The 26,938-nt window shown below is 38.9% G+C and overlaps 15 protein-coding genes, 1 long non-coding RNA gene and 1 pseudogene across 25 annotated transcripts; 8 read left to right on the forward strand and 9 right to left on the reverse strand.

Moving 5' to 3' along the window:
* The first annotated feature begins 35 nt into the window (after positions 1-35).
* Positions 36-1,439, forward strand: Tbp (TATA binding protein). The gene is made up of 4 exons (XM_088043292.1): positions 36-305; positions 354-580; positions 636-778; positions 835-1,439. The coding sequence occupies exons 1-4, from the start codon at positions 260-262 to the stop codon at positions 1,352-1,354; spliced, it is 936 nt and encodes a 311-aa protein (XP_087899418.1). The 5' UTR covers positions 36-259; the 3' UTR covers positions 1,355-1,439.
* LOC148170475 (uncharacterized) lies at positions 1,436-1,688 on the reverse strand. Its single transcript, XR_015770564.1, has 2 exons — positions 1,599-1,688; positions 1,436-1,549 (listed from the first exon to the last, which is right to left on the reverse strand). It is a non-coding gene; the product is annotated as an uncharacterized LOC148170475 (long non-coding RNA).
* A 572-nt stretch (positions 1,689-2,260) lies between these two features.
* Positions 2,261-3,077, forward strand: LOC148170476 (uncharacterized). The gene is made up of 2 exons (XM_088043300.1): positions 2,261-2,556; positions 2,603-3,077. The coding sequence occupies exons 1-2, from the start codon at positions 2,487-2,489 to the stop codon at positions 2,941-2,943; spliced, it is 411 nt and encodes a 136-aa protein (XP_087899426.1). The 5' UTR covers positions 2,261-2,486; the 3' UTR covers positions 2,944-3,077.
* Positions 2,948-3,803, reverse strand: LOC148170477 (uncharacterized). The gene is made up of 4 exons (XM_088043294.1): positions 3,582-3,803; positions 3,418-3,536; positions 3,178-3,373; positions 2,948-3,117 (listed from the first exon to the last, which is right to left on the reverse strand). The coding sequence occupies exons 1-4, from the start codon at positions 3,709-3,711 to the stop codon at positions 2,999-3,001; spliced, it is 564 nt and encodes a 187-aa protein (XP_087899420.1). The 5' UTR covers positions 3,712-3,803; the 3' UTR covers positions 2,948-2,998.
* Positions 3,804-4,051: 248 nt separating this feature from the next.
* On the forward strand, positions 4,052-5,048 carry LOC148170478 (uncharacterized). Its single transcript, XM_088043295.1, has 4 exons — positions 4,052-4,152; positions 4,204-4,371; positions 4,420-4,542; positions 4,590-5,048. Exons 1-4 carry the CDS (start codon positions 4,089-4,091, stop codon positions 4,718-4,720), a joined length of 486 nt encoding a protein of 161 aa, XP_087899421.1. The 5' UTR covers positions 4,052-4,088; the 3' UTR covers positions 4,721-5,048.
* Positions 5,029-6,752, reverse strand: LOC148170479 (lipase 1-like). The gene is made up of 7 exons (XM_088043289.1): positions 6,379-6,752; positions 6,154-6,331; positions 5,995-6,109; positions 5,710-5,953; positions 5,538-5,672; positions 5,259-5,489; positions 5,029-5,212 (listed from the first exon to the last, which is right to left on the reverse strand). Exons 1-7 carry the CDS (start codon positions 6,535-6,537, stop codon positions 5,057-5,059), a joined length of 1,218 nt encoding a protein of 405 aa, XP_087899415.1. The 5' UTR covers positions 6,538-6,752; the 3' UTR covers positions 5,029-5,056.
* Positions 6,753-7,139: 387 nt separating this feature from the next.
* Dbp21E2 (putative ATP-dependent RNA helicase Dbp21E2) lies at positions 7,140-8,721 on the forward strand. Its single transcript, XM_088043287.1, has 2 exons — positions 7,140-8,553; positions 8,600-8,721. The coding sequence occupies exons 1-2, from the start codon at positions 7,216-7,218 to the stop codon at positions 8,696-8,698; spliced, it is 1,437 nt and encodes a 478-aa protein (XP_087899413.1). The 5' UTR covers positions 7,140-7,215; the 3' UTR covers positions 8,699-8,721.
* On the reverse strand, positions 8,683-12,909 carry LOC148170481 (putative RNA-binding protein EIF1AD). Of its 3 annotated transcripts, none has more exons than XM_088043298.1 (2): positions 12,864-12,909; positions 8,683-9,169 (listed from the first exon to the last, which is right to left on the reverse strand). In XM_088043298.1, the coding sequence occupies exon 2, from the start codon at positions 9,166-9,168 to the stop codon at positions 8,722-8,724; it is 447 nt and encodes a 148-aa protein (XP_087899424.1). In that variant the 5' UTR covers position 9,169; positions 12,864-12,909; the 3' UTR covers positions 8,683-8,721. The 3 variants fall into 3 exon arrangements, with proteins under 3 accessions (XP_087899424.1, XP_087899425.1, XP_087899423.1); XM_088043299.1 differs by lacking the exon at positions 12,864-12,909 and adding an exon at positions 9,282-9,370; XM_088043297.1 differs by having other exon boundaries at positions 8,686-9,169; positions 12,807-12,898.
* Positions 9,080-12,943, reverse strand: PolG1 (DNA polymerase gamma, catalytic subunit tam). 3 transcript variants are annotated; one of them, XM_088043281.1, is made up of 5 exons: positions 12,864-12,943; positions 12,083-12,806; positions 11,300-12,031; positions 9,282-11,249; positions 9,080-9,169 (listed from the first exon to the last, which is right to left on the reverse strand). In XM_088043281.1, coding segments are annotated over exons 2-5 (3,324 nt in total). In that variant the 5' UTR covers positions 12,706-12,806; positions 12,864-12,943; the 3' UTR covers positions 9,080-9,168. The 3 variants fall into 3 exon arrangements, with proteins under 3 accessions (XP_087899407.1, XP_087899405.1, XP_087899406.1); XM_088043279.1 differs by lacking the exon at positions 9,080-9,169 and having other exon boundaries at positions 9,201-11,249; XM_088043280.1 differs by lacking the exons at positions 9,080-9,169; positions 12,864-12,943 and having other exon boundaries at positions 9,201-11,249; positions 12,083-12,813.
* A 73-nt stretch (positions 12,944-13,016) lies between these two features.
* FucT6 (alpha-(1,6)-fucosyltransferase 8) lies at positions 13,017-15,935 on the reverse strand. Of its 5 annotated transcripts, none has more exons than XM_088043283.1 (6): positions 15,883-15,935; positions 15,343-15,827; positions 14,849-15,296; positions 14,324-14,796; positions 13,945-14,272; positions 13,017-13,897 (listed from the first exon to the last, which is right to left on the reverse strand). In XM_088043283.1, exons 2-6 carry the CDS (start codon positions 15,573-15,575, stop codon positions 13,562-13,564), a joined length of 1,818 nt encoding a protein of 605 aa, XP_087899409.1. In that variant the 5' UTR covers positions 15,576-15,827; positions 15,883-15,935; the 3' UTR covers positions 13,017-13,561. The 5 variants fall into 5 exon arrangements, with proteins under 5 accessions (XP_087899409.1, XP_087899410.1, XP_087899412.1 ...); XM_088043284.1 differs by having other exon boundaries at positions 15,343-15,700; positions 15,759-15,935; XM_088043286.1 differs by having other exon boundaries at positions 14,324-14,561; positions 14,610-14,796; positions 15,343-15,935.
* A 937-nt stretch (positions 15,936-16,872) lies between these two features.
* Positions 16,873-18,335, reverse strand: LOC148170484 (lumican-like). The gene is made up of 2 exons (XM_088043810.1): positions 18,143-18,335; positions 16,873-18,095 (listed from the first exon to the last, which is right to left on the reverse strand). Exon 2 carries the CDS (start codon positions 18,043-18,045, stop codon positions 16,894-16,896), a length of 1,152 nt encoding a protein of 383 aa, XP_087899936.1. The 5' UTR covers positions 18,046-18,095; positions 18,143-18,335; the 3' UTR covers positions 16,873-16,893.
* A 630-nt stretch (positions 18,336-18,965) lies between these two features.
* On the forward strand, positions 18,966-20,163 carry LOC148170485 (alpha-tocopherol transfer protein-like). The gene is made up of 6 exons (XM_088043811.1): positions 18,966-19,159; positions 19,206-19,365; positions 19,414-19,660; positions 19,707-19,817; positions 19,865-19,967; positions 20,015-20,163. The coding sequence occupies exons 1-6, from the start codon at positions 19,015-19,017 to the stop codon at positions 20,161-20,163; spliced, it is 915 nt and encodes a 304-aa protein (XP_087899937.1). The 5' UTR covers positions 18,966-19,014.
* A 257-nt stretch (positions 20,164-20,420) lies between these two features.
* On the forward strand, positions 20,421-22,169 carry LOC148170486 (cytochrome P450 306a1-like). The gene is made up of 6 exons (XM_088044290.1): positions 20,421-20,517; positions 20,567-20,879; positions 20,919-21,061; positions 21,110-21,297; positions 21,342-21,931; positions 21,975-22,169. Exons 2-6 carry the CDS (start codon positions 20,567-20,569, stop codon positions 22,148-22,150), a joined length of 1,410 nt encoding a protein of 469 aa, XP_087900416.1. The 5' UTR covers positions 20,421-20,517; the 3' UTR covers positions 22,151-22,169.
* Positions 22,170-22,305: 136 nt separating this feature from the next.
* Positions 22,306-23,167, forward strand: LOC148170487 (uncharacterized; annotated as a pseudogene). The gene is made up of 2 exons (XR_015770559.1): positions 22,306-22,367; positions 22,414-23,167. The product of XR_015770559.1 is annotated as an uncharacterized LOC148170487 (transcript).
* Sf3a2 (splicing factor 3a subunit 2) lies at positions 23,143-24,201 on the reverse strand. The gene is made up of 2 exons (XM_088043190.1): positions 24,097-24,201; positions 23,143-24,047 (listed from the first exon to the last, which is right to left on the reverse strand). Exon 2 carries the CDS (start codon positions 24,035-24,037, stop codon positions 23,222-23,224), a length of 816 nt encoding a protein of 271 aa, XP_087899316.1. The 5' UTR covers positions 24,038-24,047; positions 24,097-24,201; the 3' UTR covers positions 23,143-23,221.
* Positions 24,202-24,299: 98 nt separating this feature from the next.
* On the forward strand, positions 24,300-25,359 carry RpL27A (ribosomal protein L27A). Its single transcript, XM_088043192.1, has 4 exons — positions 24,300-24,400; positions 24,573-24,636; positions 24,794-25,044; positions 25,197-25,359. The coding sequence occupies exons 1-4, from the start codon at positions 24,398-24,400 to the stop codon at positions 25,323-25,325; spliced, it is 447 nt and encodes a 148-aa protein (XP_087899318.1). The 5' UTR covers positions 24,300-24,397; the 3' UTR covers positions 25,326-25,359.
* Positions 25,360-25,585: 226 nt separating this feature from the next.
* LOC148170490 (ubiquitin carboxyl-terminal hydrolase-like) lies at positions 25,586-26,829 on the reverse strand. The gene is made up of 6 exons (XM_088043191.1): positions 26,665-26,829; positions 26,598-26,609; positions 26,284-26,546; positions 26,079-26,235; positions 25,904-26,035; positions 25,586-25,855 (listed from the first exon to the last, which is right to left on the reverse strand). The coding sequence occupies exons 1-6, from the start codon at positions 26,695-26,697 to the stop codon at positions 25,769-25,771; spliced, it is 684 nt and encodes a 227-aa protein (XP_087899317.1). The 5' UTR covers positions 26,698-26,829; the 3' UTR covers positions 25,586-25,768.
* Between the last annotated feature and the right edge of the window lie 109 nt (positions 26,830-26,938).

Here is a 26,938-nt window from a genome sequence, read left to right on the forward strand (position 1 = left end):
ATCCCGTTCATAGAAACTCTTGGGAATTTTACGGTTAGCACGTTGGTACTAATTGGTAGAACTGATAACTAGCTTATCAGCAAAAGTTAATTTGTTGTGAGAAGTAAACAATTAATTTAGCCTTAAAGTCGTTACGCCTACACTGCCGGACCAAGGAATACAGTTCCTTTGGTTATTGCAGGTTTTATCCCCATCATGTGCATAGTGTAATACAAAATTTTTCATTTGAAAGAACCGTTTCGCATTACCCCCATTCAACATGGATCAAATGCTACCAAGTCCCGGGTTTAGTATCCCCAGCATTGGTAAGTTTAGAATACAAACTTAGATTATTGCTAAAAAGCGATTACTAGGTACCCCACTGCATCAGCCTGAAGAAGATCAACTTATTTTACCTAACGCTCTTCAACAGCAGCAACAGCAACCAGTCACAACAGCGCAAGCACAGCAAGTGCCCCCTTTGGCTCCAATGGGGGCACTGACTCCAACGTTGGGGTTGGGAATGGGGATCTCCATGCCCCACACTAAATATGTTCCAGGATTTGCACTGCCCATTACAAGCATACAATCACAAACACCGGTAATTTATAAGAGAGTTAAAAAAAATAGCAACATGACTTGACGTGTAATTTTAGCAACATACTATGATGTCCCCCATGGTCAATTTAGGGGGCACAAGTGGAGCTGCGACTACTCCTTCAATGGGGCCCGCTACCCCCTCGCCTCTGACGCCAATGACGCCACATTCGGCAGATCCTAATATTGTACCCCAGCTACAGTAAGATTGCAAATTAAAAAAAATAACGATTTTATATAAATCCATTCATTTTTTAGGAATATTGTGTCAACAGTGAATCTCAGCTGCAAACTTGACTTGAAAAAAATCGCTCTCCATGCACGTAACGCCGAATACAACCCAAAACGTTTCGCAGCCGTCATCATGAGAATTCGAGAACCCAGAACCACCGCGCTTATTTTCTCATCCGGAAAAATGGTCTGCACTGGGGCTAAAAGTGAAGACGATTCTAGATTAGCTGCGCGGAAATACGCTAGAATCATTCAAAAGTTGGGGTTCCCGGCAAAGTTCTTAGATTTTAAAATACAGAACATGGTGGGCAGTTGCGATGTCAAGTTCCCTATTCGATTGGAGGGGCTTGTTCTGACCCACAGTTCTTTCAGCTCTTATGAACCTGAACTGTTTCCCGGTCTCATTTACAGAATGGTCAAACCTAGAATAGTATTATTGATTTTTGTCTCTGGGAAGGTTGTCTTAACGGGAGCTAAAGTAAGGCAGGAGATTTATGAAGCGTTTGATAATATTTATCCAATTTTGAAAAGCTTCAAGAAGCAGTAAAATTGTTTTGCATTTGTCTTATTTAGTTTTTGGCCCATAGTTTTAAGGAACGACTTTTTTACTGTTAATAAACGATTTTAATCTTGGGGTGCCCCATTTCTATCGATTTGACATTTCTAACTCAATCCAACTACAAATCCAGTAATCCTTGATAATTTGAATGCGACATAACCTCAGAAAACGTAAAGGCTGCACCTTTAAGAAAAAAAAATTAAAAGAAGACTAATAAATGGACACAGCGTACATCCAAGAACATTTGGGGCCCACTTGAAGACTTCAATTCCTCATTTTTAAAAATACATATCGCATTTGACATTTCTACATAACCTCAATCGTGGGGTGGTCACTCTTATGAACCAATTGAAACCACGTTTCGGAGCTCCCTCTCTGAGATTGACGCATAAATAAATTTTGCAATTATTTCAAATTCAATCGCATAGGTGCCGCCACAAGTCATAGTTTCAAGCACGTGTGCTCGAGCATCAAGTTCAACCGTTGAAAATTTTACAAGTTCTGCAAATTCACAAGTTAAAGTGTCATGTCAGCCTATGTTTTCTTTATTTGAACTGTTGTTTGGTACCGGTGACTACAAATTTCGTTGAATTAGTGTTGCTTAGTGCTTTAAAAGGTGTTTTATCGATATTTTTTCATTGAACATGTGTGAAGAGTAGTGTGATGTTACTGATAATTGTACAGATTTTATTATTTCCAGGATGTATCTTGTGCTGTAAATACAATTCTAAATCGATATTGTATTTTATTTCAAAAAATTAACAAACCCCAAAACAATAAATAAGTTACGACAACAACCTCATTGCATTAGTGGTTCGTGTCGCGGCTGGGTCACTAAATGTCTGCGTCAATCTCATAGATGGCGGTAAAAGTCATATGGTTACAATAAGTGTAAGAGAGTGGTCTATCTATTTTGCTTCTTTATCTAGGACCTCAATCTCATTTGTCAAGTGAGTGTACAACCTTAAAATGTACCCCCAGAGAGAAATGTTGAGCTAAAACAAACTGTTCCCACTCAGAAATGTGACTCAGTTTATTTGAATTCTTTCCGAAATCTTAAACAATCACACCAAGTACAAACTCCATTTTCTCTCTTGATAAATTATCAAATCCTAGAACTATGAACTCACTTCAAACTAAACAGGACATTCTAAACCACAGAATCTCCACAGACATGCAATTCTTGCCTGGTAAGTAGTAAAATTATAGCCCCACCTTCTCACTAATTAATTTCAGAAAAAGTAAAAACATTTGTTCAAGAAATCTGGAGACTCTTTGTGAAATGGTCAGTGCAAAGGCCCATGTTATCCATGACTTGTGTCATTCTAGCGACGGTAACGCTTCTTCCACTTGTTACAGCTGCAACTTTGATGCCCATGGCAATGTTACTCACTTATTCAGGCGTTTTAGCATCACAAGGAATTTTGTTTATAACTTATAATGTGTTTATCCAGGGACTGTTGTTGGCTATGGTGATTGTAGCTTTGTTTATTGTTAGTTTTAGTGTTGTTACAAGTGCAAGTGTTCTCCATTCATATCAGATTAGAAGGCCTGTTAAAGTTAAGAAAACTGAGTGAATAGTTTAAATAAAAAGTTATGTATTATAGAAAAACACTTTATTTTAAGGGCCAATCATTTGTCTTCTGTTACAAAATTTTCCACAAGATTCCACACTGCCGTTGTTATATCATTTGGATTTACTATTTTATTATTATACTCAAAAACTTCATAAGTCTGTCTTGTTTTGATATCTGTTCTTTTATAAGGATCTGCATTAAGCTGGACTCTTAAAATTTTGCGTAAAAGGATACATCCCAATGTCCTGTCTTTTTTCAAGACAAAGTTTGACCCTGTTAGCACTTTACAAGCTTTAACACAATCCTTACTCTTTTGCAATTCAGCCAACTTTTGCTCATACAATTCACATTCCTTCTGAAGTCTCTGAATGGATTTCTCTTGATTCCCAATCTTAGTTTCCGCCTTTTGACGCTGTGTTTTTAATTTTACCTACAAACAAACACTCACAGACTGCCAGTACAGGACTAACTTACAATATCATTTTCTTTTTCCTGCACTTTATCCAAATGATTCCGCAGCACCACATGTACATCAGAAATGTGTTTCTCCAAAGTGGGTTCTAGATTACTATACATTTTTTGTAATGTAGGGTCTAAAAACACACAAAAAGTTGAAAGGATGGGCAGAGCAGTAGTACCTTGAGGATTGTAGATTTCCAAGGACGACGCGCTACTTGTGAGCTCATTCAAACTTCCTGTGAATGAGAATATCTCATTACAAATATTTTCACTAATGCACTCAACTATTTGAGAAAATTCTGCAGACATTGTTTACTTTTTGTGACACTTCTTTTTAACGACGTTGTTGATTCGATTCGAATCTAGGGAGTTTCGTTCTGATCCAGGCTAGACGAAAACCGGGCCTGCGATTGGTCGATTTAACTGTCAGGCGCTACATTTGAAGTATCTTGGAAAATTTTCCTTTTATCAATATTTTTGTATTACTCCCAAGAAAAGTATGGCCACAATTTCAAGGATAGGAGATATTGCAGATAACGGACGGAAATTCACTCTTAAAATTCTTGAAATGAGTGTCACCTCTAGAATAACAAAATTAGCAGATAACTCAAATAACGCGAACGCTTTGAATTCCAAAATTGTTGGTTATAAGTCACGCAACTTTAATTGTTTGCAACAGTAGAAAAATGATTGTACAAACTGTTGTTTGCTTTTTCGCTATTTTTAGCGCCTCTTCCCTGGCTCAGAATGGTCTGCGCTTCTTAACTTATTAAAAACCACTTTTTGATTGAATTGTTGTAGATCCTTCGTCATCTAAGCCCGGGTCGGAGATTTTTTGGCCCCCAGAAATCAGTTCTCTGTTTCAGCGATTTGTGGAGGGATTTCAGCAGTACATTTCAAGTGGCAACTTCTTTAATCCGTTCTCTCAGAGCGGATCTGGGACACAATCTCAAAACGGACAGAATTCCGGTAAATTGTCGCTTTAAACTCCCGAAAAAATCTTTTTTTTTAATCCAGGGTGTGGGCAAAACTCTGAAAGCAGTACTACCACTACTGAATTGAGCACCTCTTCTGAGAATTCTGGCTCAGAGGAGTCTTCCAGTAATAGAGGTCATCCTGCAGCGAGACATTCACATAAAGGTAATATTTCTTTTCGTTCGTAAGAGATCTTCATTTCGAATTTGAAGGTGGTAATAAACATTTGCATGGGAAAAAACACGAGCATGACGAGAAAAAGAAGCACGAGCGAAAGCAGCACAAACAGGTGCATGAGAAACATCATCAAAGTGGTCTTGAACATGAACATCATCTGATTTAATTTTAACTTTAGTGTAAAAGTAGATTAAGAGTTTTGTACCTAGTAGAAATAATCTTTAAAAATCCGTTTTAAAAGTAGTCGTGTAGGTAGGTAGTAGGTGAGAGTACTTACCTTTCATTCGTTTAATTTAGAAGTAGCACTCGATGTCTTATTTTATGGACGAGTTTCTATAAAGTAAACAACTTATTGACTTGAAGATTTTTTGTTACAAGTTAATTTTACTTTCACTGACTTCTTAATCGATTTACATTTGCATTTAATTAATCATCAGACTAAATGAAGTGTCGTCAGGTAATGGCAAAGAATACAATAAAATATTTAAACATTGTCTCGTTTCTATGTCTTTATTTCCACATATTTCAAAATTTGGTGTATCGTTTTGTACGATATTTTCCTTCGCTTGCCAAAAACGAAATCTATATGATTGAAATTAGCTAACTGAATCTTCCCGAGTTCTTTTTGAGGTAGCACATCACATAATGAGTCCACATCCTAAAAAACAATCATAGAAAAAATTCATGTCGTTTGTAAAACGTACGAGAGGAGACGCTAAATAGTCACATGTACCATAAATAAAATAAATGGGGCTGATAATATTATGCAGTGGATAAATAGGAGGCCACTCTGACCCGTAAATTTTAGAATTCACAGTCGCTCCATAATCATACATATTGAATCCACTTTGATTAAAAAAAATCTGGCCGTAATGGTACAACATTTTGTTGGTAATTCCACGCCCATGATGGGCAAAAATGTAAGGAAAAAGTACCTGAAAGCAATAAACGCTGTACCAAAACAAATATCATTTGATTTTTACCGGATCCATTTCACCTAAAGTCCACCCCATCACAATAGACCCAGCAATGTTCATTAACATTGGTGCTAGATTTATAAACTGACCTAACCACCGCATAGCTTCAAACGTAAAAAACTCTCCCATCCTAAAAACACTCTGTACAAATTAAAAAACTTGGTTAAAGTAAAATTACTTCGAACGGTGCCATCAAGTAAAAAATGTACTTAAAGGGACTAGAAAAACTCTTCATGTGGACCACCGGAGCAATGAGAATATAACTCTTCACGTACTTCTTCGAATTTTCGGGTTTTACCGCCGCATATGTTAGTCCAACAGTGGAAGACATCGAATAACCGATAAAAATGACTCGTGAATTAGTTTTTTTGTGAATTAGTTCGAATTGGGCGTCGAGGTCATAGAGCGCCATTTCATGAAAACTAAAAGTATTTCAAAACTGAAGATCAAGGTCTGTTTTTACCTGTAATCCCAAAACTTTGGATCCGTCTCTGATAAATTGAGATGTTTACGAGAATATGAAGTTCCTCGATGGTTGTTCAACCAAACATCATAGCCTTCGTTCCATAAAGAAATAGCTGAAACAAAAGTTAAAAAAAAAAATAAAAAAAATTAACTGAACCTAGAGATTGCGCTCCATCTGAAAGCCACGTGATCGCCCCTGCTGACATTGGGGGCTGTAGTAGCACCACCCCCACAGGATTCGATGTGGGGATTCTAAAAATTGTGAGAATGTAGCCGTCTTCAGTGGTGACACTGTATGTTTCCGGTATTGTCGCATATTTTTTTATAATCTCGGGCTAAAATCACAAATTAAAATGGGTTTTATATCGAATTTACTACATACCACACTTAGATCCACGTCAGGGTTGTAGAAACAGTTCCCGCCAAAGTTGATCAAAAAATAATCGAAGAAAGAAGTGCACGAGTTTTTAGGGGTCACTTTTATGAGAAAAAGGGCCAAAATGGCTAGAAAAGTACCCGTTAGATATTTTCGACTCACCATTGTTAGTGTAATGAGTAAAGTAAGAATAGAGACGAGTGGTAAGATTGGAAATGCATGTCAAAGATTTTAAGGTCACGGCTTTCTCTTGCAGAAAATGTGCAATTAAAGAACTAATAGTTTTGTTATCAGTGTCAGATTATCGTTATTTTTGATCCAGATTTGGGTAAACACTTGAAGAGATTAGATTTTTGGGTGGAACCAAATAATTCTCGTAAATGGGAGCGATACAAAATTTGGCGCATCCACCATTTTTGAAAGTTTTTTAGAATCTCGGCCATCAAACCAGATATGAGATACAGGGTGTTTTAAACTTAACCAGAGTGTCTTTTTCGAGCTACTGAACAAAAAATGTAGATTAATAAGCACGTTTAGTGTTTATAATACTCTGAAAAGCACCCAAATCCCCAAACATTTTGAACTAATGGAATTGATAAAGGCGATCAGTTAAATGGTACGACATTAACCAGGTTTGATCAGTTAGTTCCGTGAAAACCAAAGTTGCACAAATTTTACAAATATTTGAATTTTTTGACGCCATAAATTACCAACGTAATCTGGGGGAAAACGAAATATCCCTAACTTTGTCATAAATTTCTGTAAACGTCAAATTTTGAGGTTAATTGAGGTTAGGTTTATCACAAAAGCATCTTTTTCCACTGCCAATGTAAGTCCCCAAAAATGACCCTCCGCGTAACAAGGCACTTATCTAAACTCCTTTGCCAACACCAAATTCGGTTCCTCTCCGGCCTCCCCAAATTAAAACAGGTGGAAGCTAAATGTATCATAAGTTCGAAACGCCCCCGTTTGAATCACTACGCGAATATGATCTACAGCAACCTCGATGATATACCGTTGATATCCAAGGGTTGGAACCACTCCAAATCCAAAGGGGATGCTTTCACAGTGCACCCGCTCCCGGAGAAAATTGAGGAAATGGTTCCATTTAACTTACTTAATCTTGATAGTAGACTAGTTGGGGCTTTACAACAACGTGGGATTGAAAAAGCCACCGATTTCCAAGCGAAGGTGATTCCGTTGATGAGCCGCGACAAACACTTGCTTTTAGCTGCTGAGACAGGCTGCGGAAAGACGATTTCTTATTTATTACCCATCATTCAGAGTCTCATTGATAATAAAACGACAGAATTGAACAGCCCCAGGGCGCTGATTTTGGTACCAAACAGAGAATTAGCGTATCAAGTTGGGGAAGTTGCGGAGTCCCTCGCAAAAGCTGTGGATTTAAACGTGAAGGTAATTGTTGGGGGGCGCACGAAAAAACTAATGATGGATCCGGAGTTCGGCGAGATTGATATTTTAGTAGGGACTCCTGGAGCTATTGGAAAGCTGAGCACTGTGGGAGTCTACAAATTGAATCAAGTCCTGTTCACGGTTTTAGATGAAGCCGACACTTTGGTAGACGACAGCTTCAACGACAGAGTCTCATCGTTGTATAGACGAGTATCACAATCTAAGATTGTCTTAGTTTCAGCGACATTACCTAAGAATCTTCCAGAGTCGCTGAAACCGATTGAACCGACTTTACACCAGTTGGTGTCACCCAGACTCCACAAACCTTTACTTAAAATCACACAGAAATTCATGAGACTTACCAGATCCGCCAAACCTTCATCTCTGTTACTAATCGCGAAGAACAATAAACACCCAATGTTGGTCTTTAGTAACCGCAATGAAACCAGTAATTGGCTGGCGATGTTCTTAAGAGAGAACGGAGTGCCTTGTTCTAACATCAACGGCGATATGAATCATGCAATTCGAGTTGAACAATGGAACAACTTCATCAAAGGCGAAACGAAAATTTTATCGTCCACGGATGTGGGGTCCAGAGGATTGGATACGACACAAGTAGAACACGTTTTAAATTACGATTTCCCTCTGTATTCTGCCGATTATCTGCACAGAATTGGGAGGGTAGGGAGATTAGGCAGCTCCCTTACTTGCAAAGCGACGAATTTCATCTCAGGGCCTGAAGAAATCCGATTGGTACAACAAATTGAGGTGATTTCAATACCACGTAAGACGCGAAACTCACTTTTTGTTTTAGTTGTCGATTCGGAAAAACCAGCCTCTTCCTAACGTCGATGGCAACATTACCAACATCGTCCAAAAGAAGATAATGAAAGGAATGCGACAAGCTATGTAAATATAATTTTATTCAAGTACAAATTACGTTTTATTTCCATCACTGTCTTCATCACTACTCTCACTTGTCTCATCACTGCTCACAGCTAAGTGAAGTCTGTTTGTGTTCACAAGCAAATCGTCATCATCACTCTCTTTCTTGCGCTCTTCAAACTCAGAGGGCCACACTTTATCTTCTTTAAAGTACTTGATGTGTTCGTTTGTTAGTATTCTTACAATCTCGGCTTTGACTTTGTCGCCTTCTTCTATGGGTTCGACCAGAACGTAGTTCCCGCGCTTCACCCAGACGTTTTTACGGAACTTCGTGGGCATAGATACCAGAAAGGTGGACTGATCAGGGGCGAGGACTTCATGGAGATTATTGCCTTTTGTGCTCAAAATTCGGACGATGGTTTGGTTGTCCGCAGGGAGAGACATGTCGTCTTCGAGGACTTCCTTGAAGACGTGCTTTCTCTTGGTCTTGCGGGACATTCTAAAAAAGAATTCGGTTTATAAAAGAGTTTATGAAGATTGAAGGAATAGAAATAAAACAAGTAATTTTATTAAAACGTTTATTAACAAATTAATCTCTTAACTGTTCGTACCAATAACTAAATTTCCCTCCCGCTCTCTCCACAGCCTCGTAAACATCAAGAGACTCCCCGTTGGGCACATTATACCCTTTTTCTAACCCATGAGGATTCGAAGGGGTTGCACAGTCCTGTTTCGCGTCTTTTCTCAACACAGTATCAACCTCAACTGTCGAGAAAAACGCGACGGACTGTGGCAGATCATTGATACCCAATCTAACAGAACAGAACGTCCTTGTCAAGAGATTCGTAACATGCATAGCAAGCGCCGCTTGATACTTAAACTTCTCTGGAACTAAATATCTCACTTCATCATGAAAACTCAAAGAAAACCGAGCGTTATTTCCCATAATCCATTTCATCGAAACTAACATTAAATGTAAGAAGTCCACCGCCCCACTCTGAACAACCCAGTTAATTCTCGTTGGTAAGTACCGATCTTCGGTTGTGGGTTGCAAGGCTCTGCTTAAACAACCGTTTAAAAAGGGGGTGCATGGATTTTTACTATTGGCGATAGCTTCTAATCGATTGAACATCGCAGATTCGGTACCACCAACCCAACTGGGGCTCACAAACATGTCGTTGACATGTTTCCCATGTGCTTTGGCGATTTCCATCGCTTGCCACTTTGTGTACGCTTGATCAGCGAAGTCAATGGTAAACTCCGGTTTCAAATAATAAATGCGTTTGCCTTTCGTCAACGCGAACATCTTCGTCGCTTTAGAACGAGCTTCTGACTCGGACATTGATGGGTTAAACTGTCGGAGAAGAGTTTCGGCGAAGTTCTGCCCAGCTCCGTAAATCCTCGCGTAATTTATGACTTTGGCGTGGTCGCGTGAAATTCCCACTGCCTTAGCTGTCATACTGTGCATATCAGTACCATCAGCTTTGTTACCACTCAGAGTCATCCAACCAAACGGAGTAGCTCCGTGCATCTTCGCATGATCCGCGTCACCGATCACTGAAGCGATCCATAACTCCTGCGAATCGACATCTGCACCGACTAAATTATACCCAGGAGGTGCTTGTACCATCGCCCGCAACTCGGACCCAAGACGGTCTTTCTGGGCGTTGGAGGCAGTCATCCATGTCCGTTCCACAGCGCGGCGTGTTAAAGTACCACAGACGACAACTTGAGGAATGATAGCGCCGTATTGAACACCGTTGTGTAAGTCTTTGGGGAGGTGGTTTTCGTCCAACCAAACTACCATCTGGTCTAAGATACGATCGCGGTTGTTGCGCCAATAAGATAACGTTCTTGCGATGGACAGTACCATTTCGGCGCTCTCCGTGTCACCTGCTAACACGTTCTCGGAGAATTTATTCAAGAAGTCGCGAGCTAGAGGATTACCGACGTTCTTCGATGGGCCGTTTTTGTGGGGGAGTTTCATGAAAAAGCAGCAGTCTTCGATTTCAACGTTGCACCAGATACCGGAGCCTTGATAGTGGCCTCCAGTTTTGTCTTTTTTCAGTCGTGAGTAAAACTCCTTGCGCATTAAGTGGTCATCAACTATACGCGAAATGTTGGCCATGTTAGCCTTCCCTTCTTTGGGTTTGTCGACGAGAAGTGGACACCTTTCCAGGAGTTGTTTCAAGGGAAGTTTAGCAGTACTCGCCAAGTCGTCGGTGAATGGTACCAAAAAACCCCAACCCTTGTTTCGAACGAAGTGTAGAGGGTAACCCTCCCATGTTAAGGAGAGAAGTTTCGGAGTTATCTGCATGGAAGTGCTAATGAGGTGGGGACCGGGGACCCATTCTGGGGACGAGTCCGGTTTTGTACACAGTTTCCGGTACCAATTCGGGTACCCCGGAAGGTGGCGATTCACTTTGGATACTAAATCCTGAGTGTTCTTTAAGTAACAGAATTTTTTTTCAAGCGCATCTTCTTCGATTTCTTCCGGTAAGGTGGGTTCGTCCGGTTTTTTAACAGAAGACTTTTTCTTCAATTTGAGATTCTTCACTTCCCAGTCTTGGTCCCATAGCCTGTTAAAAAAGAGCGTACATTGAGAGGTCGCAGGTAAAACCGTACTAACCATAGATCCTCTTTGTATTTCTCGTCGTGCAAAAGCTGGCAGGCTTGATCGGCCCTCCGAGCCAACAAAACTTGTCTTTCCATATCTAAATCCTCATAAGCTTGCTCAGAGTTATCTACGTAACGATTCCAATTGCTGTTAATGGGTAAATAAGCGGTACTCAATTCCAACATCCCTGCTAACGTAACCGGATGCGGAAACCGCTCCAAAAACAACGGAAACAAAACTTTTAAGACATCATAAGTCGCTTTAACGTCATCACAACAGTACTTCATTGCATTTTGAAATTCGTTAACGACATCGCTCAAGGATCCCTCAACAAATAGATCTCTGGTCTTTTTCGATAATTCTTTGCCGCAATAGAGTTGATGCACCGCGTCTAAACTGTTGAGAGAACTATACTTTGTCCAGTTCTCATCTTCTTCGTCTTCTTTTCCAGACTTAAGAACTGCTCTTTGGTAACTTGTCAAGCCACTGACACAAACGTGAAGGCTCATGGTGTCTATGAAACGAGTCCCTGTCTGTCGTAACCAGTACTGTTCTTTGATTCTCGTACGATCGTACGAGACATTGTGACCGATTACGACTTTGGGCTTTTTCATGTGGGGGGTTAACTTGAGACTAGAGTCACCGGGGGTGCTTTCAATGGGGATAAGTTGACTCATGGAGTATTGGTGGGTTGTTACCGGCTTGCTGGTACCGTCGATCAGGGTTTGGCTTACCCAACCGTACCTACAGATTACCAGTTTTAGAGTCTTTCATTGGGTATCTTAAATATCATACCATGCCTTATCGCTGACGGCCGTGGCGAGAGTGGGCGCTTTCCCCGTTTTCACGCAGACTTCCACATCAAAAACGAGCACTTCTTCCAAGGGATACGCCACAGGTTCTGGTTCCAACCCTGGAGCGTATCGAGTCCACCCCTGTTGCATGAGCCACTTGTCTGGTGCTTTAGGCATTTCTTTTAGGAGCGCCTCCACTAAATCTCGGTACGGTTTCAGTTGCCTGTTGCCGATGGTTAGAAAATGCTCCTCAATGTTCTTCCCTTCTAGAGGCGGAAGTTTAAATTCCACATCTTTCATGTAGTCTTTAATTTTCGCCATGTTATGCTTCTCTAGAACTTTCCGACACTCTTCCAAAACACTAGGATCGCACCTTTCCCCATTTACATTCGAAAACACTTGTTCGTACATCTTTGGTGACAACATCTGAATGTTGAGATTGTTGACACGGGGACCCAAATTCAGTTCGAAGGTTGACGACTTCGGGGGCGGTTTTTTGATAGATAAACGCACTTTGTTAGGATTGGGGGCGTAGATTTTTTGAAGGACTTGTTTATATTCATGGTTGGCACTAGTAACGTGTAAGTTTTTGCGGTGAAATAGGTGAGAAGTTCGTGAAAACATCGCGATTTTACGAAATTCACGTGCAAGTTTTTAGGTTATGGTTACAAAGTCATAGAGGAGAGTACGGTGAGAAAAAAGAAGTAAGAAGTGGTCCAACTCACCTGCAAATGAGATTTATGAGAACTCTCTGGAAATTTAAACGGTTTTAAAAGACTCACGTTGGTTTTTCAATCGACGTATTGACATTTGGGTTATGTTTTGACAGGTATCAATTTCACGTTACATAACCTCACATTTCTAAAAAATTCAAAAGTTTTTATTTTTAAATAACCGTCCAGTTTTTGCGCATTACGTTATGAATAAATAAGAAGTCTTTGTGAAAATATTTTATTACAAAGAATCTAATAACGGCGCGACAAGTGTGGCGTTTTTAACGAGTACTTTGTAGTCCCCAAAAACAACACATCCTTCCACTATATCTATATACATTTTACATCATTCTACTGTCGTTTAAAATAAATTCTTATGATATTGATGTGACACTTCACAATAAAAGCAAAATGAACACTGTTTAGGCACAAGGTGCCTAAAACATATCATAGCCTAGTTGGTATGTCTTTTGATAAAATGTAGCCGTTTTTGTAACACCATAAAATATATAAATAATATTACGTCATTATATACAACAAAACCTCTGTTAAGCTCGTTAGTGTTGTTATTGTATTGCACTCGCCTTTCTTAGTTGCACGTTCAAATGAGCAAACTTCACTACGTTAAATGTGCTCCAAGGCATTAAATGCCAATATCACAACTAAACATATGAAACTTGAAATTATAAAAATAAGACTAGTACACTGCTACTGCACCTGCCAACTTCCACACAAAATCAACAACAGATAAAATCTATCACATTTAATTATTGTTCCTCAGCGTCACGTTTGTCCACTTCGACATATGTGGGAAATTTGGCCGTTTCGATTTTATCTTTTACTTTAAAACTAGGATATAGAGCAATTTGATTAGTTCTTAGATTCCGGCCCTTACTGAAGCCGTTCCAGTGGTTCCCCGCCACACCGATGAGATCACCAGGCATTATACTCATTTCGCCGGTTTTCTTCGGCTCGTGGGGAAGCACGGCGATGGTGTTATGAGCATTTTGACCCCCATAATAATAAATATCGTCTAAAGACCTGAAGCGAGCGGAGGCGTCCGGGTAATACGTTTGCATGATTTCGTAGGCCACGCGGCAAACCTGCCAAAAAAAAATTACATCACCACACTAAACAAACTTAAAATTACCTGAGAAGAAAACGTGCAGACCAAAAAGTCGCTCATTGCCAACATGTGAATATCATTGATGATCCCAAAAAGAGACGAGTCGGAATACCTCGACGAAATCGCCGCAGTTTTTGAAATCCCTGGATCTGCGATGATTTCGTACTGTGGATATTTATTCCGAGCGTCCACGATTACTTTTGGGTCATCTGTAGCTAAATAAATTCGTCTTTTATCAACTGACTCCTTCAGTTCTAATTGTTTGTAATATTCGTCTACTGCGGTCATGTACTCCTCGATGCCGTGGTAAGCCGCCTCCGTACCAACTTTATCGGTTCTGCGCACGTGGACTCTACAAAAAAAACGTGAAACTGCTGATTAAAACAGAGAATTTACGCCTTACCCAACGATAGGCCTCTTGAACCCCATTCGCGTCATCGTCTCTTGAATTGCCGCCGCTGTCTTCACCTGGGGTCTTACGAGATATTTTAAAATTTGACCAACCCACCACACTATGGGGTCTCCATGCAACCGCGTCAAACGTGGGGCTAAGTCTTCAGGTATTGCTAAGGGTAAAAATGGAGGACGTGGTGATAACGAGTCTATTATTGGAAGAGTAAGGACTTGTGTGTCGCTGTGACCTGTAACAATTTTAGTTACTTCAAGACAATTCAAACTGTTGGTACGACCTGGCCAGTTGCTTGCGCTTTCTCCAGAGGGATCTTTACAGGTGTCACTCACGGGCTTGAAGACTTCGTCCCATCCACCTTTATGGTAGCGCCAACCTCTGGATTTTAAAATAAGCGTGCGTTGGGTACCATAAGCGACCATAAGACAGTAGACTGCGTGGTGTAGTTGGCAGCCGTACCCGCAACCCTTAAAACGATTTTTCTTTAGTAATAAAAAATTGAAGTTGGGCAGTTTTTACTTTGTTCAAACTGCAAACTAGTTTTCTGGCAGTTTTACAGTCAGCTGGATTTTGTAAATATTGAAACCTTTTCTGTACAAGCTCGCTCAAGTCATTGGCTTCTTTTTCCCTCCAAGTTGCATACCCGTCCACCTCACTCAACTCTTCTATATCGTGAATCAGAGATCTCTTGTGCTCAGCCCCCAAAGTCAACAAATACTGTATAGAATTCGCAACCTCGGGAGCTGCTTCATGGACCTTTTTATGTATGTCTAACAACCCTGAATGTATAAAGTACCAAAATTCTTTGGTGTTTGTGTGAATTCTGCGCCTCAAAAGCTCATATTGAGTGTTGGGCTCTTCTTTAGGACTGATGTAACCAACTTGACTCTTGGTGTAACTGTGCTCAGCTTTGGTTAGGCGGTACTGAAAGTTTTCAATTGCCTCCTTCTGGTCCCCTTTCAAAGAGCTACAATACAAGTTTCAGTACTCTGAAGTTGTTAAAAGTAACTCACTCTAAGTTAATATCTCTAAATATCTCCTGTAATTCCGTGTTTTGCCTCCTCAAAGCCTCCAAATCCGCCAGAGCCCTAGTGAGCCTCTCTGAAGTCCTGCCATCAGAAGACGACATGTGGGTCCCCAACATGGGAAAAGCGGTGAATACAAGAATCACCAACCAGATGAAAAGAAACGCGATCAGGATCCTGTGCCATCCCACAGCGTGTATTTGTCTTAATATCGCGCTCATTGTCCAATTTTGATTGTAAGGTTATGTTTGGTCACTGCCACATTTCCTTCGCTTATCGGCGTTGAGGTACACCACAAGATTAGAAGACTACTGGCATTATCATCAAGGATACTTCTGATGTGTGCCTGATAAGGAATGCATTTCAAAGTGGTCACAGGAAATGGGACATTAAGTTTGATTTACGAATCATGGGAGCACGACGGGGAGTTCCATCTGATTTTCACATGTCTTCACTTCTGGGACTGTTAACGACTACAACAAGATTAATTAACACTGATAATAGTGATAACCTGGCAGGAAAGACAACAAAGTTTATTGTTGGAATGCGGGCGAGGTAGGCAACCCATTATACACTTGACATTTGACATTTAAAAGGAGACAGGGCCGGATTCACAGCAAATAATGCCCATTTTCTGTGCATAAATAGGGTGCAATAATGCGACGTCACAAGAAGCGTTGACTTTTAAACCACTCTCCTACTGCAGTTTCATAAAAAAAAGTCGACTTTATTGTATCTGCTCTTAAGGGTTAGAATTAGAAGGTCTCATTTTCAAACACCACTGTTCCTCCATAAATATTTATGGAATGAAAATGCCTCTCCCAGATTCTGGAACCTTTTTACTTTGTCCTAATTGTAAAAGAAAGAAACAATTTTAGTTTAGATTGCAATTTCCGAAATAAGATTGGTCTGTCATGCAAGGTCATACGGCGACCAATGAGAACTAGCGGAGAAATTTAAGTAGCCAATAGCGTAACAAAGTTAGACACACCACACAGAATGCAGCTAATTGTAGCTGTATATTCAGAAACCAAATTCCATTGTTTATTTTTGTTTAAAATCCCTCAAAATACCTAATGCAACCACTGAAATAGTCTGGACGGCCGACAAAAGCTAAAAAACTCCATTCAAAACCACCATTTGACATTTGACAGATGAAGAGTTAAGAAATAAACGAAGTGCGCAGAGGCATTGCATTGAAATTTTTAATTCACTGTTTTTTGGAATATTTTACATTATATTTTAAGTTTATATGCTTTTTAGAAATACAATGTATAAAGGTTTAACATACATACGTCCAAGTTTCTTAAATATTTCAAATAAAACCACAATTTGCTAGCAAAAAGATGCTCGGATATTTTGATCCTTAAAGACATTATACAGTTTTAAACTTAAAAGTTTTTAAAATAAAATTAAAGTTGAGCAAAATTATATAATAAGTTGTACAATAGAAAAGACACTTGACTTAATACTTAATAAAAATGTTTTAAAACGAAAAAGAAGAATACAATAACAAAATAACGAAGACAAAAAGTATATTTATAAACGAAAATTACAAAGCTTATAGATTTTGTCTTCGTAACTCCGGACACTTTTGTGGAAATTCTCAATATCACTGCTTCTAATTGGAATGACCCCACATTTTCCATTTTCAATGCACAAAGGTATCTCTCCCTTATCAAAGAAACGAACTTCGCAACTCTTCATATGATTGTACTTCTTCAACGTCTTCTCTAAGTTAAACAAGCAGTCGCAATTCCAAGGATTTCCGTAAAGAACAAGATCTGTTTTCTTCTCAGGATGTTCAATTGCAACATTAGTGAGTCTGTTGAAGCTGAGTACCACTATAGGAGGTGTCGTAAGTGAAGAAAACGCATCAATCGTTACGTTTTTCAAAGAATTTGAGCTCAAATCGATGAATTGTAAATCGGGGTGTTGTACGAAGGAGTGATTAACTTCTTTTAGATTGTTATGAGCCAAATGCAGATACTGGATTTTTTTCAAGTCGAGAATGTTTGGAAAAGTAGTGAGTCTGTTATTTTCCAGGTACAGTTCCTGCAATTCGGGTAAATTGCTAAAGACACGACTCTCTAAAGTTTCAATGAGATTATCATTAATCTCCAATTGCTTCAAGTTTGTGGGGAACGCTTCGTTTTTTATGTAGGTAATTCTGTTGTGATTCAACAAAATGCAATCAATCTTACTGTTGTAGAAACCTGAAGTAATAGATCTTAAGCGATTCCGCGACAAATTAACAACTTCCAAATTCCCATTCCTGAAAATTCCTTGCCCTAAATGTTGAATATTGTTATTCTCTAAATAAACTTCTCTCAACCTTGGGAAACGATCGAAAGTGTAATCAGCAATTTCAATAATATCGTTGTTGTAAAGATTTAAATATTTTAACAGAATACCATCTGGTCCGATTGACAAAAAAGGAGTGTCCAATCTACTCAGTCTGTTTATAATAGTCAAAGATTTAGTCTTTGATAACTCGAAGAAAATTGATCTTTGTAAAACCTGGTTCAGTGCATCACTCCTGTACCCTGAAGAACCGATTTGGACGTGCCTCCAAGAAGTGGTGTCATTGTTCTTAATGTCTATAATGTCGTCGCAAACAACAATGTGTGCTTCTTCACAAAAGCAGACGATTTCTTTTAGCAGAGCTACGATTAACAGTTTGGTTATCATGGCCAGATTAATCAAAGTTCAAGGTGATGTTGAGTGCGAACAAACACGGTCTAAAATAGATTTTTACTAATAAATTATTCGGATTATTGTTACATACCTTGCCCAAAAGTGTTATGAAAGTCTTCTAATTATTGAGCGTGTTAAAGAAACTGCGAAGCGATGGATACAAGCGCGAATTGTTATCGCGGTTTTATTGGATATTTTCTTTTTGTTACTCCAGTAATTGTTACTGAGTAGAAATGACGCACCATTTTCGGATTAAAAGAACCGCAAAATTGTCGGGAGAGCCAAAAGCCTGGAGAAATCCTAAGAAGATTGAGCTCTGACGAAGAGCCTAAGAGTCTTTAAAGACAAGAAATATTTTCACCGCGGAAAATTAGTTGTCAGCTTGTTTTTCTCACCAGCAGGTGCAAGAGAATCGATAAAATAAAGAAGTGCATAAATATCATCAATGGAAAAGTTTGCTAACATTGAAGCTTTTTTATTGTCTCGCAATGATGACATCACTGGACTATTCTGGATCTAAAAACTTTTTTCTCGTGTTCACCACCCCTGAAATTTTGTACGCAGTTTGATCGCGGCTTATAAAACTGTGTCAATATTTGATGACAATGTCATTAAAATGCAAAATATTTACCATCTTTAAGAAACTTCGAGTTATACGCAAAGTACACTTGGTAGTAATCTGGATGTTACTTTCCACCGCGTTTATCGCATTTGCGTTGTACAAAGGGTACCTCAGCGTGCAAGAACTGGATGCCAACATCCAAAAAGCTCAATAAAGTTTCCTATTTCCTTCAGGTATGTTGTCCTCGTAAATCTCAACACCGCACTATCTTGCTTACAGTAAATCTCTTTTTAGTGGCGTAATTAAATTCGGTAACAGCCCATAACATAAAGTAAACTATGAAATAAGTAGTCACCATTTAGGTCAATTACTGAGTCGCTTTACACCAACTTTGTGTCTAAATGAATCCAAATATTTTCGAACTACAGGAAAACGCTTTCGAGAAAGCTTTCGCGGAGTATAATAAAACAGAAGCCGAAGGAGATGAAATAGTCCAATCGATACAAGAATGGGTCCGGAGCCAACCTCACCTTCCTGAAGTAATGGGTAAGTTTCCATTCCCTCCAACGTGTTTATTTACGTGGAAATCCAGCCGAGGTACAAATCAAGAATTTTCTACTCTTAAACAAACTCAGTGTTGAGAAAACGAAGAAGAAAATCGATATGTATTATACCGTCAGAGGGTTGTTCAACGACTTTTTTGAAAGAAGCAACCCGAAAACCTCTCTAATGCAAGCAGTGATGGAATCAGTGTAATTAAAAATGCAACGACGACTTTTTCCAGTAATTTCAATTTTAAGGTACTTATGTGTCATTCCAAAAGCCCTAGACTCAATCCACAGAGTGTTTATTATAAAAGTGAATCCTGGAAATGAATTCGGACCACGAGAACTTGTTGTTCACTCGACGAATTTAACTGAAGTTAGATTGTACGAGGACTGTTTTTCCGCTGGAGAAATCTTGATCTTCGACATGACAAATATTTCTTTAGGTGATGTTAAGAAGTTGACCCCGACGTTGATTGTGAAGAGTTTGGTCATTTTCGAGGTAAAAAATCACTATTTTTTTATAGTTACAAGCAATTCAATTCTAGAAAGTCTACTCAATACGGTCCAAAGCGATTTACATCATCAACAGCCCTTCTTTCCTCTCCAAAGTACTATCAATCTTGAAGTCCGCGCTTAAGCCCAAGATCTTTAAACGAGTAAGTTCATGGTCTGGAATTATTTAGATGTAGAATCTCGTTTTTAGATCCACTGTTGTAGCGACACTTCGGTAGTAAAACAACTCTTATCCGACGATCTTCTTCCTAGAGATTACGGAGGGACAGGTCCATCCCTGTACGAAATGAACGGTAAAATCTGTAATTTCCCCAAACTCAAATTAACAGGTTTTTTTAAGAAACATTAAAGCTCAAACTTGCGGTTTACCAGAAAAGGTTCGACGAATTGGATGTGTTAAGAACGAATGAGAGTTTGCGACCCGAAAAACTCAACAAAGAAGAGATTCTTGGGTTCTTGGGACACTTTATAAAATTGAATCTTGATTAGAATTATTTAAATAAATAGTTTGTTGCACGTTTATTGACCCTGATATTGTAATGTCCTTGTTAAATTTCGATAAAATTAGAAGTTGGACTGTGATAGACACATGATTATTTCAGGGTACGCAAATATTTGTGTCTTTGCTTTTGATATTGTTTGTTGTAAACAAACAAGGTAAGCAAAGTTGTTTACGTGGAAATTGCAGCACTTTTATATAATTATAAGCAGGTTATTCTACAAAATTAACAACTTGAATATTTCAATTTATATAATAGAAGTTCAATAGATTAAAGTTCTTCGCCTTGGAATCGAATAAAGTTGTTTGTTTTTACTTGCATTATTTGTAATTTACACTTAAAAGTAAAAACATCGCACTAAATTAATTTTTTAAAATTTTGTTCTTTTGTAGATGATCTTGTATCTCGTCGTCCCCATACTTCTAAGTTTGATTCTCTTTATTATTTTTCGTGGGAAAACCCGTTCGCCTCCAGGACCATGGAATATTCCAATTTTGGGCTCCCTCCTCTGGTTGGATCCCCGAAACCCTCACATTTCCCTCACAAAACTGGCACAAAAATTCGGACCAATTTTCTTTTTGCAGCTCGGAAGTCTCCCTACTGTCGTAGTCTCAGACGCTACTATTCTAAACAGATTGTTAATTAAAGAAGACTGCGCAGGAAGAGCCCCTCTGTTCCTTTTAGACATTATATCAAAAGGAAAAGGTAAAAAAAAACTATAAAACAATCTCATTTTCCTTCTAGGAATTTTGTGTACCCAAGGCGATTTTTGGTCAGAACAACGCAAATTTGTTGCTCATTTTCTTAGAGAAAGTGGAGCTGTTAAATCTACGAACAGGAAGATTGTGCAAGAAACAATAACAAAGAGCGCTCGTGATTTTGCTCAAGTAGTCTTTCTTGTAAACTAACTCTGAGTTGAATCTTAATTTTTGTAGAGTATAAATGAAAATGATAACTTCATGGAATTACTAGACTATAGTGTGGCTTCCGTGGTCAGTGTCCTTTTCATGGGGAAATCCTACCAAAGAAGCGATCAAACATTTCAAAAATTACTACGTCTGATTCATGACGGCTCAGCCCTTCTTGCGATATCAGGACCTTTGAATTTTCTACCATTTTTAAGGTAACTAAATCAATCAATCAAACTAGCACTCATTATACTTGTAGGTTCCTACCAAGGTACAAGAAATTGCTCAATTTTCTATATGAGGCGCAGAACACTTTGCATAATACTACCAACGATATTATCGAACAAAGTAAAGGTGACACAAAGAATTTCCGATTTATTGAAAGCTTCTTTGAAAGAACTAAATGTAACCAAGACCAACTCTGCGCTCTCATTATTGACCTTTTTGGAGCCGGAATTGACACTACAACGAACACGATTTCTTGGATCTTTTTATACCTAGCTGCTTATAAAAACGTTAAAGAAAAAGTCCGTGAAGAACTGCGGGAAGTACTTCAAGGAAAACCCGTTGAACTGGAGGATTTAGCGAGTTTACCATATATAAACGCCACGATTTCTGAAGTTATGCGAATACGAACTCTGGTTCCGCTGGGTTTCCCTCATTGTGCACTAAAAGACGTGAAAATTGATGAATTTATCATTCCTAAAGGCACAATGATTATGCCACTTTTGTGGTCAATTCACATGGATCCGAAAACATGGGACCGTCCTGAAGAGTTCGAACCTGAAAGATTTTTGAACTCTGAAGGGAGATTCTATAAACCTAAACACTTCCTTCCGTTTCAAACAGGTAAAAATTATTCAGAGGAGCTTCTTTAATTTGGTGGTTTCAGGAAAGAGAATGTGCGTTGGTGAAGAGTTGGCCAAAATGATGGTAGTCTTGTTTGTCACCACTGTTCTTACAAGTTTTGAAATTCACGGGAAAGAAGGGGAAACGATAGATTTGGAAGGTGTTTGTGGACTAACTTTGACACCAAAAGACCAACGTTTGATGTTTGTGAAGATTTAGATAAAATTGTTAAATAAATAAAAATGTTGCCTCTCTGCAAATCACGGGTTTTACTCAAAACAATCTATTAATAATAATTAAGAGATAAAATAATCTTTCAGTGTTATTCCCCAAGTCGAGTAAATTAAATCATCACGAGTTTGAATCGAAAAGTTGAAACTACTTCCGAGAAGTTAATTAAAAATGAACGACAATATTTTATCCACAAGCGAAGATGGTAAGCGTCAACTTTGCTTCAACTTGTCTAATTTCTGTCTCTTTAGGAACAATCGTTTATGAAAAACTCAGCTCTAAATACGTAGAACAAGCTTGTAGAGTTACTAGACAAACTCTTTTTACTTCTGGAAACGTGTCTCGAGCTCTTGGAGTTCCAGATGACTCTGAAGCACAAGAAGAACTCGACCAACTTTCCCTTTCAGCAATAAAAGACGGAGTTTCTATAATAGCGGTCGATAGAAACACGGATAGAGTGGTTGGGGTGGCTATCAACAAGTTTCTGGTATTTATCAACTAATTTCTTCTTTCTTCACCATTGAGCGGTTCCAGATCAAATCTCAGCCATTTTTTGAACAATTCCGATCTATTTTTAAAAACGAAAAGGCGCGAAAAATCATCGAATTTGTAGTCGAAACAGACAGCGTGTGTGATATTTTCGAACATTGCGGAATTAATTGCGTTATGGAACTTTTATTCTTGGGGACTTTACCGAATTATCGGAAAAAAGGGATTGCAAAGAGGCTGTCAGAGATCTCTCTTGATGTCGCTCAGAACTTGAGAAATGGAATCAATGTAAAGAAGAGTGTGGATGGAAACACTTTGGATTTGCAGCCGGTGCCTGAAGCTATTTATGGAATTTTTACTTCTCCGATTTCCCAGAGGATTTCCAGAGACTTGGGATTTGAACGCGCCGTTGAAAAGACTCTTGAAAATACGGAAAATGTGAAGATGGAGCCGCCCACAATATTGGTAGCGTATAAATTATTGCAAAGAAGTGAGAAATAATAAATCTTTATTATTGTTGTTAATTATTTTTATGTTCTTACAAATCATACTTATAATAATTCAGAAAAATTAATGGGGTGGGGGAGGAACGGGCAATACGGCCCCCATCAACGGGGGCGGAGGTGGAATCGCATTGAACATTGGTGGCCTCGGCGGGGGCGGTACTGGAATCATCGGGGGCGGTGGCACTCCGCCCATCATATTCCCAGGTCTTGCGATGATCGTCGTTGGTTTCTTTGCTTCATTCTTGAATGCAAATTGCAGGAAAAACTGTTTAGTATCTCTATTCCAATGCGTCCAGAACTTATTATCCATCTTTTCAACCTCTCTACTTGGAACTTTAAATGCTATAGTTTCATAAGGCTCCGCCGCAAAAAGTAAATACTGCCATTTACGGTCTGGAGGTTCAATTTTCTGTTCATACGCCGACATAAATCTGTGTCTTGGCATAACATTATCAGTAATTTCCGGATAATCAATCTGGAACAACAGACTTTGTTGTCCTGTTTCTGGATCTCTTTGCTTCGTCACCCGGTATCCAGGCCTTCCAATTTTAACGAATTTCTTCGGTTCAACGCGTGGCTTTTCTGGTTGTAACAGTGTTGGTGCGTCTTTCGCTTCTTTGGCGGCGCGACGAGCCAAATTGGCTTGATGCTTTTTGCCCTGAGTGTGGGCGAGATAACTTCCTTCATTGTTGTGAAGAGTAAGACAAAGTTTACATTCGTACGAGCCCAAGTGGTTTTTCATAAAGTACGGATCCTTTTGGAGATCGATGGTCTCGAGGGCCAGTTGGCGAAGACGCTCGCGGCGGTCTCGGTTGGTTTCGGACCAGGAGGCCACGCCGCCGCCTCCGGTTTTACCGCCTGGGCGGTTCTGGAAATCCATCGTTTCGGGCCTAAAAAAATACTGTAACAACACCGGCGAAAAGCAAAACAAAATCTAACCTTTTTCTTGACGATCGTTGACGATGGACACAAATTTGACGTTTGACGTTTAAGTTAGTGATTTAGTTGTTACCAACTCACTTTGCATAAATGGCGAAATTACTTGATTGTTAGATGAGAGCTTCACCGTGTAACGTTTAATAGAAGCACAACAACAATTTCTAAGAAGACTGTTAGGATCATTAAATTTTAATTAATGTCTTTGTAGATGTTAATAACATGTTGGCATCCTTGTAAAATCCCACTAAATCGTCGCGCACGCCACCTATTACCTTTTCAATTTTGACAAGTTCTTTTCAACATGGTGAGTGCATCGTCCGTTTATTTTTACATGTTTTTATGAAAAATCTCGGCCATCGGTTACTGTAACCACTTGAATTTAACACATCCTAAAAAACGTTGCAATACATCAAATATTTTAACTCATATTTTACCATTTTAGTCAATGTTTACACTAATGTAAGGTTATGTTTTAGTCGACCCACAGAAAGAAGACAAGAAAGTTGAGGGGCCACGTGAGCCACGGCCATGGTCGCATTGGTGAGTACACACCACTTCTAATGAGTTTTCTGCTATTTCAATGATGATACGTTTACGGGCGGTATGATATACCTTGATTATTGTAAGAATCTGAGCTTCTTTTAATTTTTCGTTTTATTCAAGATTAGAGAGTGAAATTTCAAGTTTCTTTTTTCAGGTAAACATAGGAAGCATCCTGGAGGTCGTGGTAATGCCGGTGGTATGCACCATCACCGAATTAACTTTGATAAGTACCATCCTGGATACTTTGGAAAGTTGGGTATGAGGAACTACCATTTGCGTAGAAATACAAAGTGGTCCCCCGCTATTAACCTAGACAAGTTGTGGACTCTCGTTAGTGATCAAACGAGACTAAAATATAAAGACCATCCAGAAGGCAAAGCACCTGTTATTGACATTGTCAAAGCTGTAAGTCTTTCTTGAGTTTAATTTCTTTACTGCAGTTATGATGAGACGTCAACGGGCGGTCTGATTTTTTTGTTGATTGTTGACTACTGATTTAATTATTTAATATAATGATATAATTATTTTTATTTAGAAGTAATAATCTGTTTTTCTAGGGGTATTACAAATTGTTGGGTAAAGGGCGTCTTCCCGACCAACCCGTTATCGTTAAAGCCAAGTTCTTTTCAAAGTCAGCTGAAGAGAAAATCAAAGCTGTTGGAGGAGCTTGCGTCTTGTCAGCTTGATTTGTAAGATTAAGAAAATAAATTTTATAATTTACTTGGCGTTTACTTACTTTAAAACCCTTCTCACTTTTTTTGATAATTAGTGTAGGAATTAGAGACAGTTCGCATTAAATTACATGTCATATTGATCCAAACTTCACGTTGTCTTTGCTAGGGAATTTGATGTTAACACAAAAAACAAAGCGGGAAAATTTGAATAAGATTTCAATGCGCAGAAGTTGGTTTTTTGCTTTTGGGGTTTTGAACATCAAAAAAACAAATCTTGCTCCACTGTTTTATTTCAGTGCCACATAGAAAATTGTGCGCATAAGTGAAAAATATCACAATGAAAGCAAGGCACATTTAAAGCCATGCAGAGTAATTTTGATCGCCACTACTTAAAATTTGGTCCAAGCTTGGAGCTCTTCCAGATACAATAATGAAGTTTGTTGATAATAGAAAGTTTAGTTTTCTGCAGCTAGTGCCAACACAGTGAAATTCACGTTTTCGGCATCTCTGGAAATGAAGTCGCGACAGATCTTTGCGGCATCCTACAAGACAAAAATTAGACTTAGAGAACAATAAAAGTTAGATTGTACTTCTAGGAAGCCTTCAGCAGTTGTTGGCCCATGATTGATAGGAATTTCTTTAGATCCGTTTAGTTCATACAGACTTCCGTTTTTCTCTACCAAAGCTAGGAAGTGATTGTTGACTTGGTCGTTGGGATTCACCTGAAAAAAAAATAAGAAAACGAAACAAAAACTACTTTTCAACCTCAGTTTGTCCTTCCATTGATAACTGTTGATGTGCGGTTATTAAATTAAACGCCTCATTCTCTCCCGCTTTGAAGAGTCTAAGACCTTTTTCTTCCGGTGTCAGTTCTTTAATCTCTCCTAGGAGTTTTTTAAATGGTCCATCCTGAAGACCAAGCCTGGAAGAAATAACGTCATTTTCACAATAAACCAGCGAGACTGCATACTTTTCTATGTTATTTGCCACAGAGTGAATCAACGCCACTGTCCCACAAGTGTTTGTAACGCATTGCCTCATGAAAAATAAATCAGAATCAATAACTTGGTCTCCTTCTAGTTGCGCCTCCGCGTGCTTATGAAACTGTTCAGAACCTGGGCATAATAGAATTAACGCCGCCACTGGCTTGGGGATATACGCCAAAGAATCGTCATCTAAGCCGTAGACATCAACTAGATTCCATTTCTTTGGCACTCCTAACAAGTGGAGGAGCTAAAATTTTGAAATTTCGGAAACACGATGCGAATTTTTCCTTATACGAACCTTATTCATGACCTACAAAAAAAATGCAAAATCTTATCGTATTATGTATATTTAAACTGTGACTTACATCAGGATTGGCTTCCAAAGGCAGTAAAGACATGTTTTTATCGCACTTTTTATTACTAACGTAAATTTAATGAATCAGCAGTTTAACCGGCGTTTACGTCGAATTTTAGGTTACTTCAAACTTAGCGCAAACGCCGTTTTGATTATTGGAAAAATAAAAATCGTAGAGGAGGGGTGGCGACACCCAATGAGAGCAATAAGCAAGTTTTGTTTTTGTAAAACAGCCAATTAAACGTTTTCTTTTCCTATGTACCGTTTTTTATAATAAGATTCAC

This window comes from Gnatocerus cornutus, chromosome 8 (genome assembly GCF_029298725.1).
Source record: "Gnatocerus cornutus isolate USDA-ARS CGAHR chromosome 8, icGnaCorn1.1, whole genome shotgun sequence".
NCBI lineage: Eukaryota > Metazoa > Arthropoda > Insecta > Coleoptera > Tenebrionidae > Gnatocerus > Gnatocerus cornutus.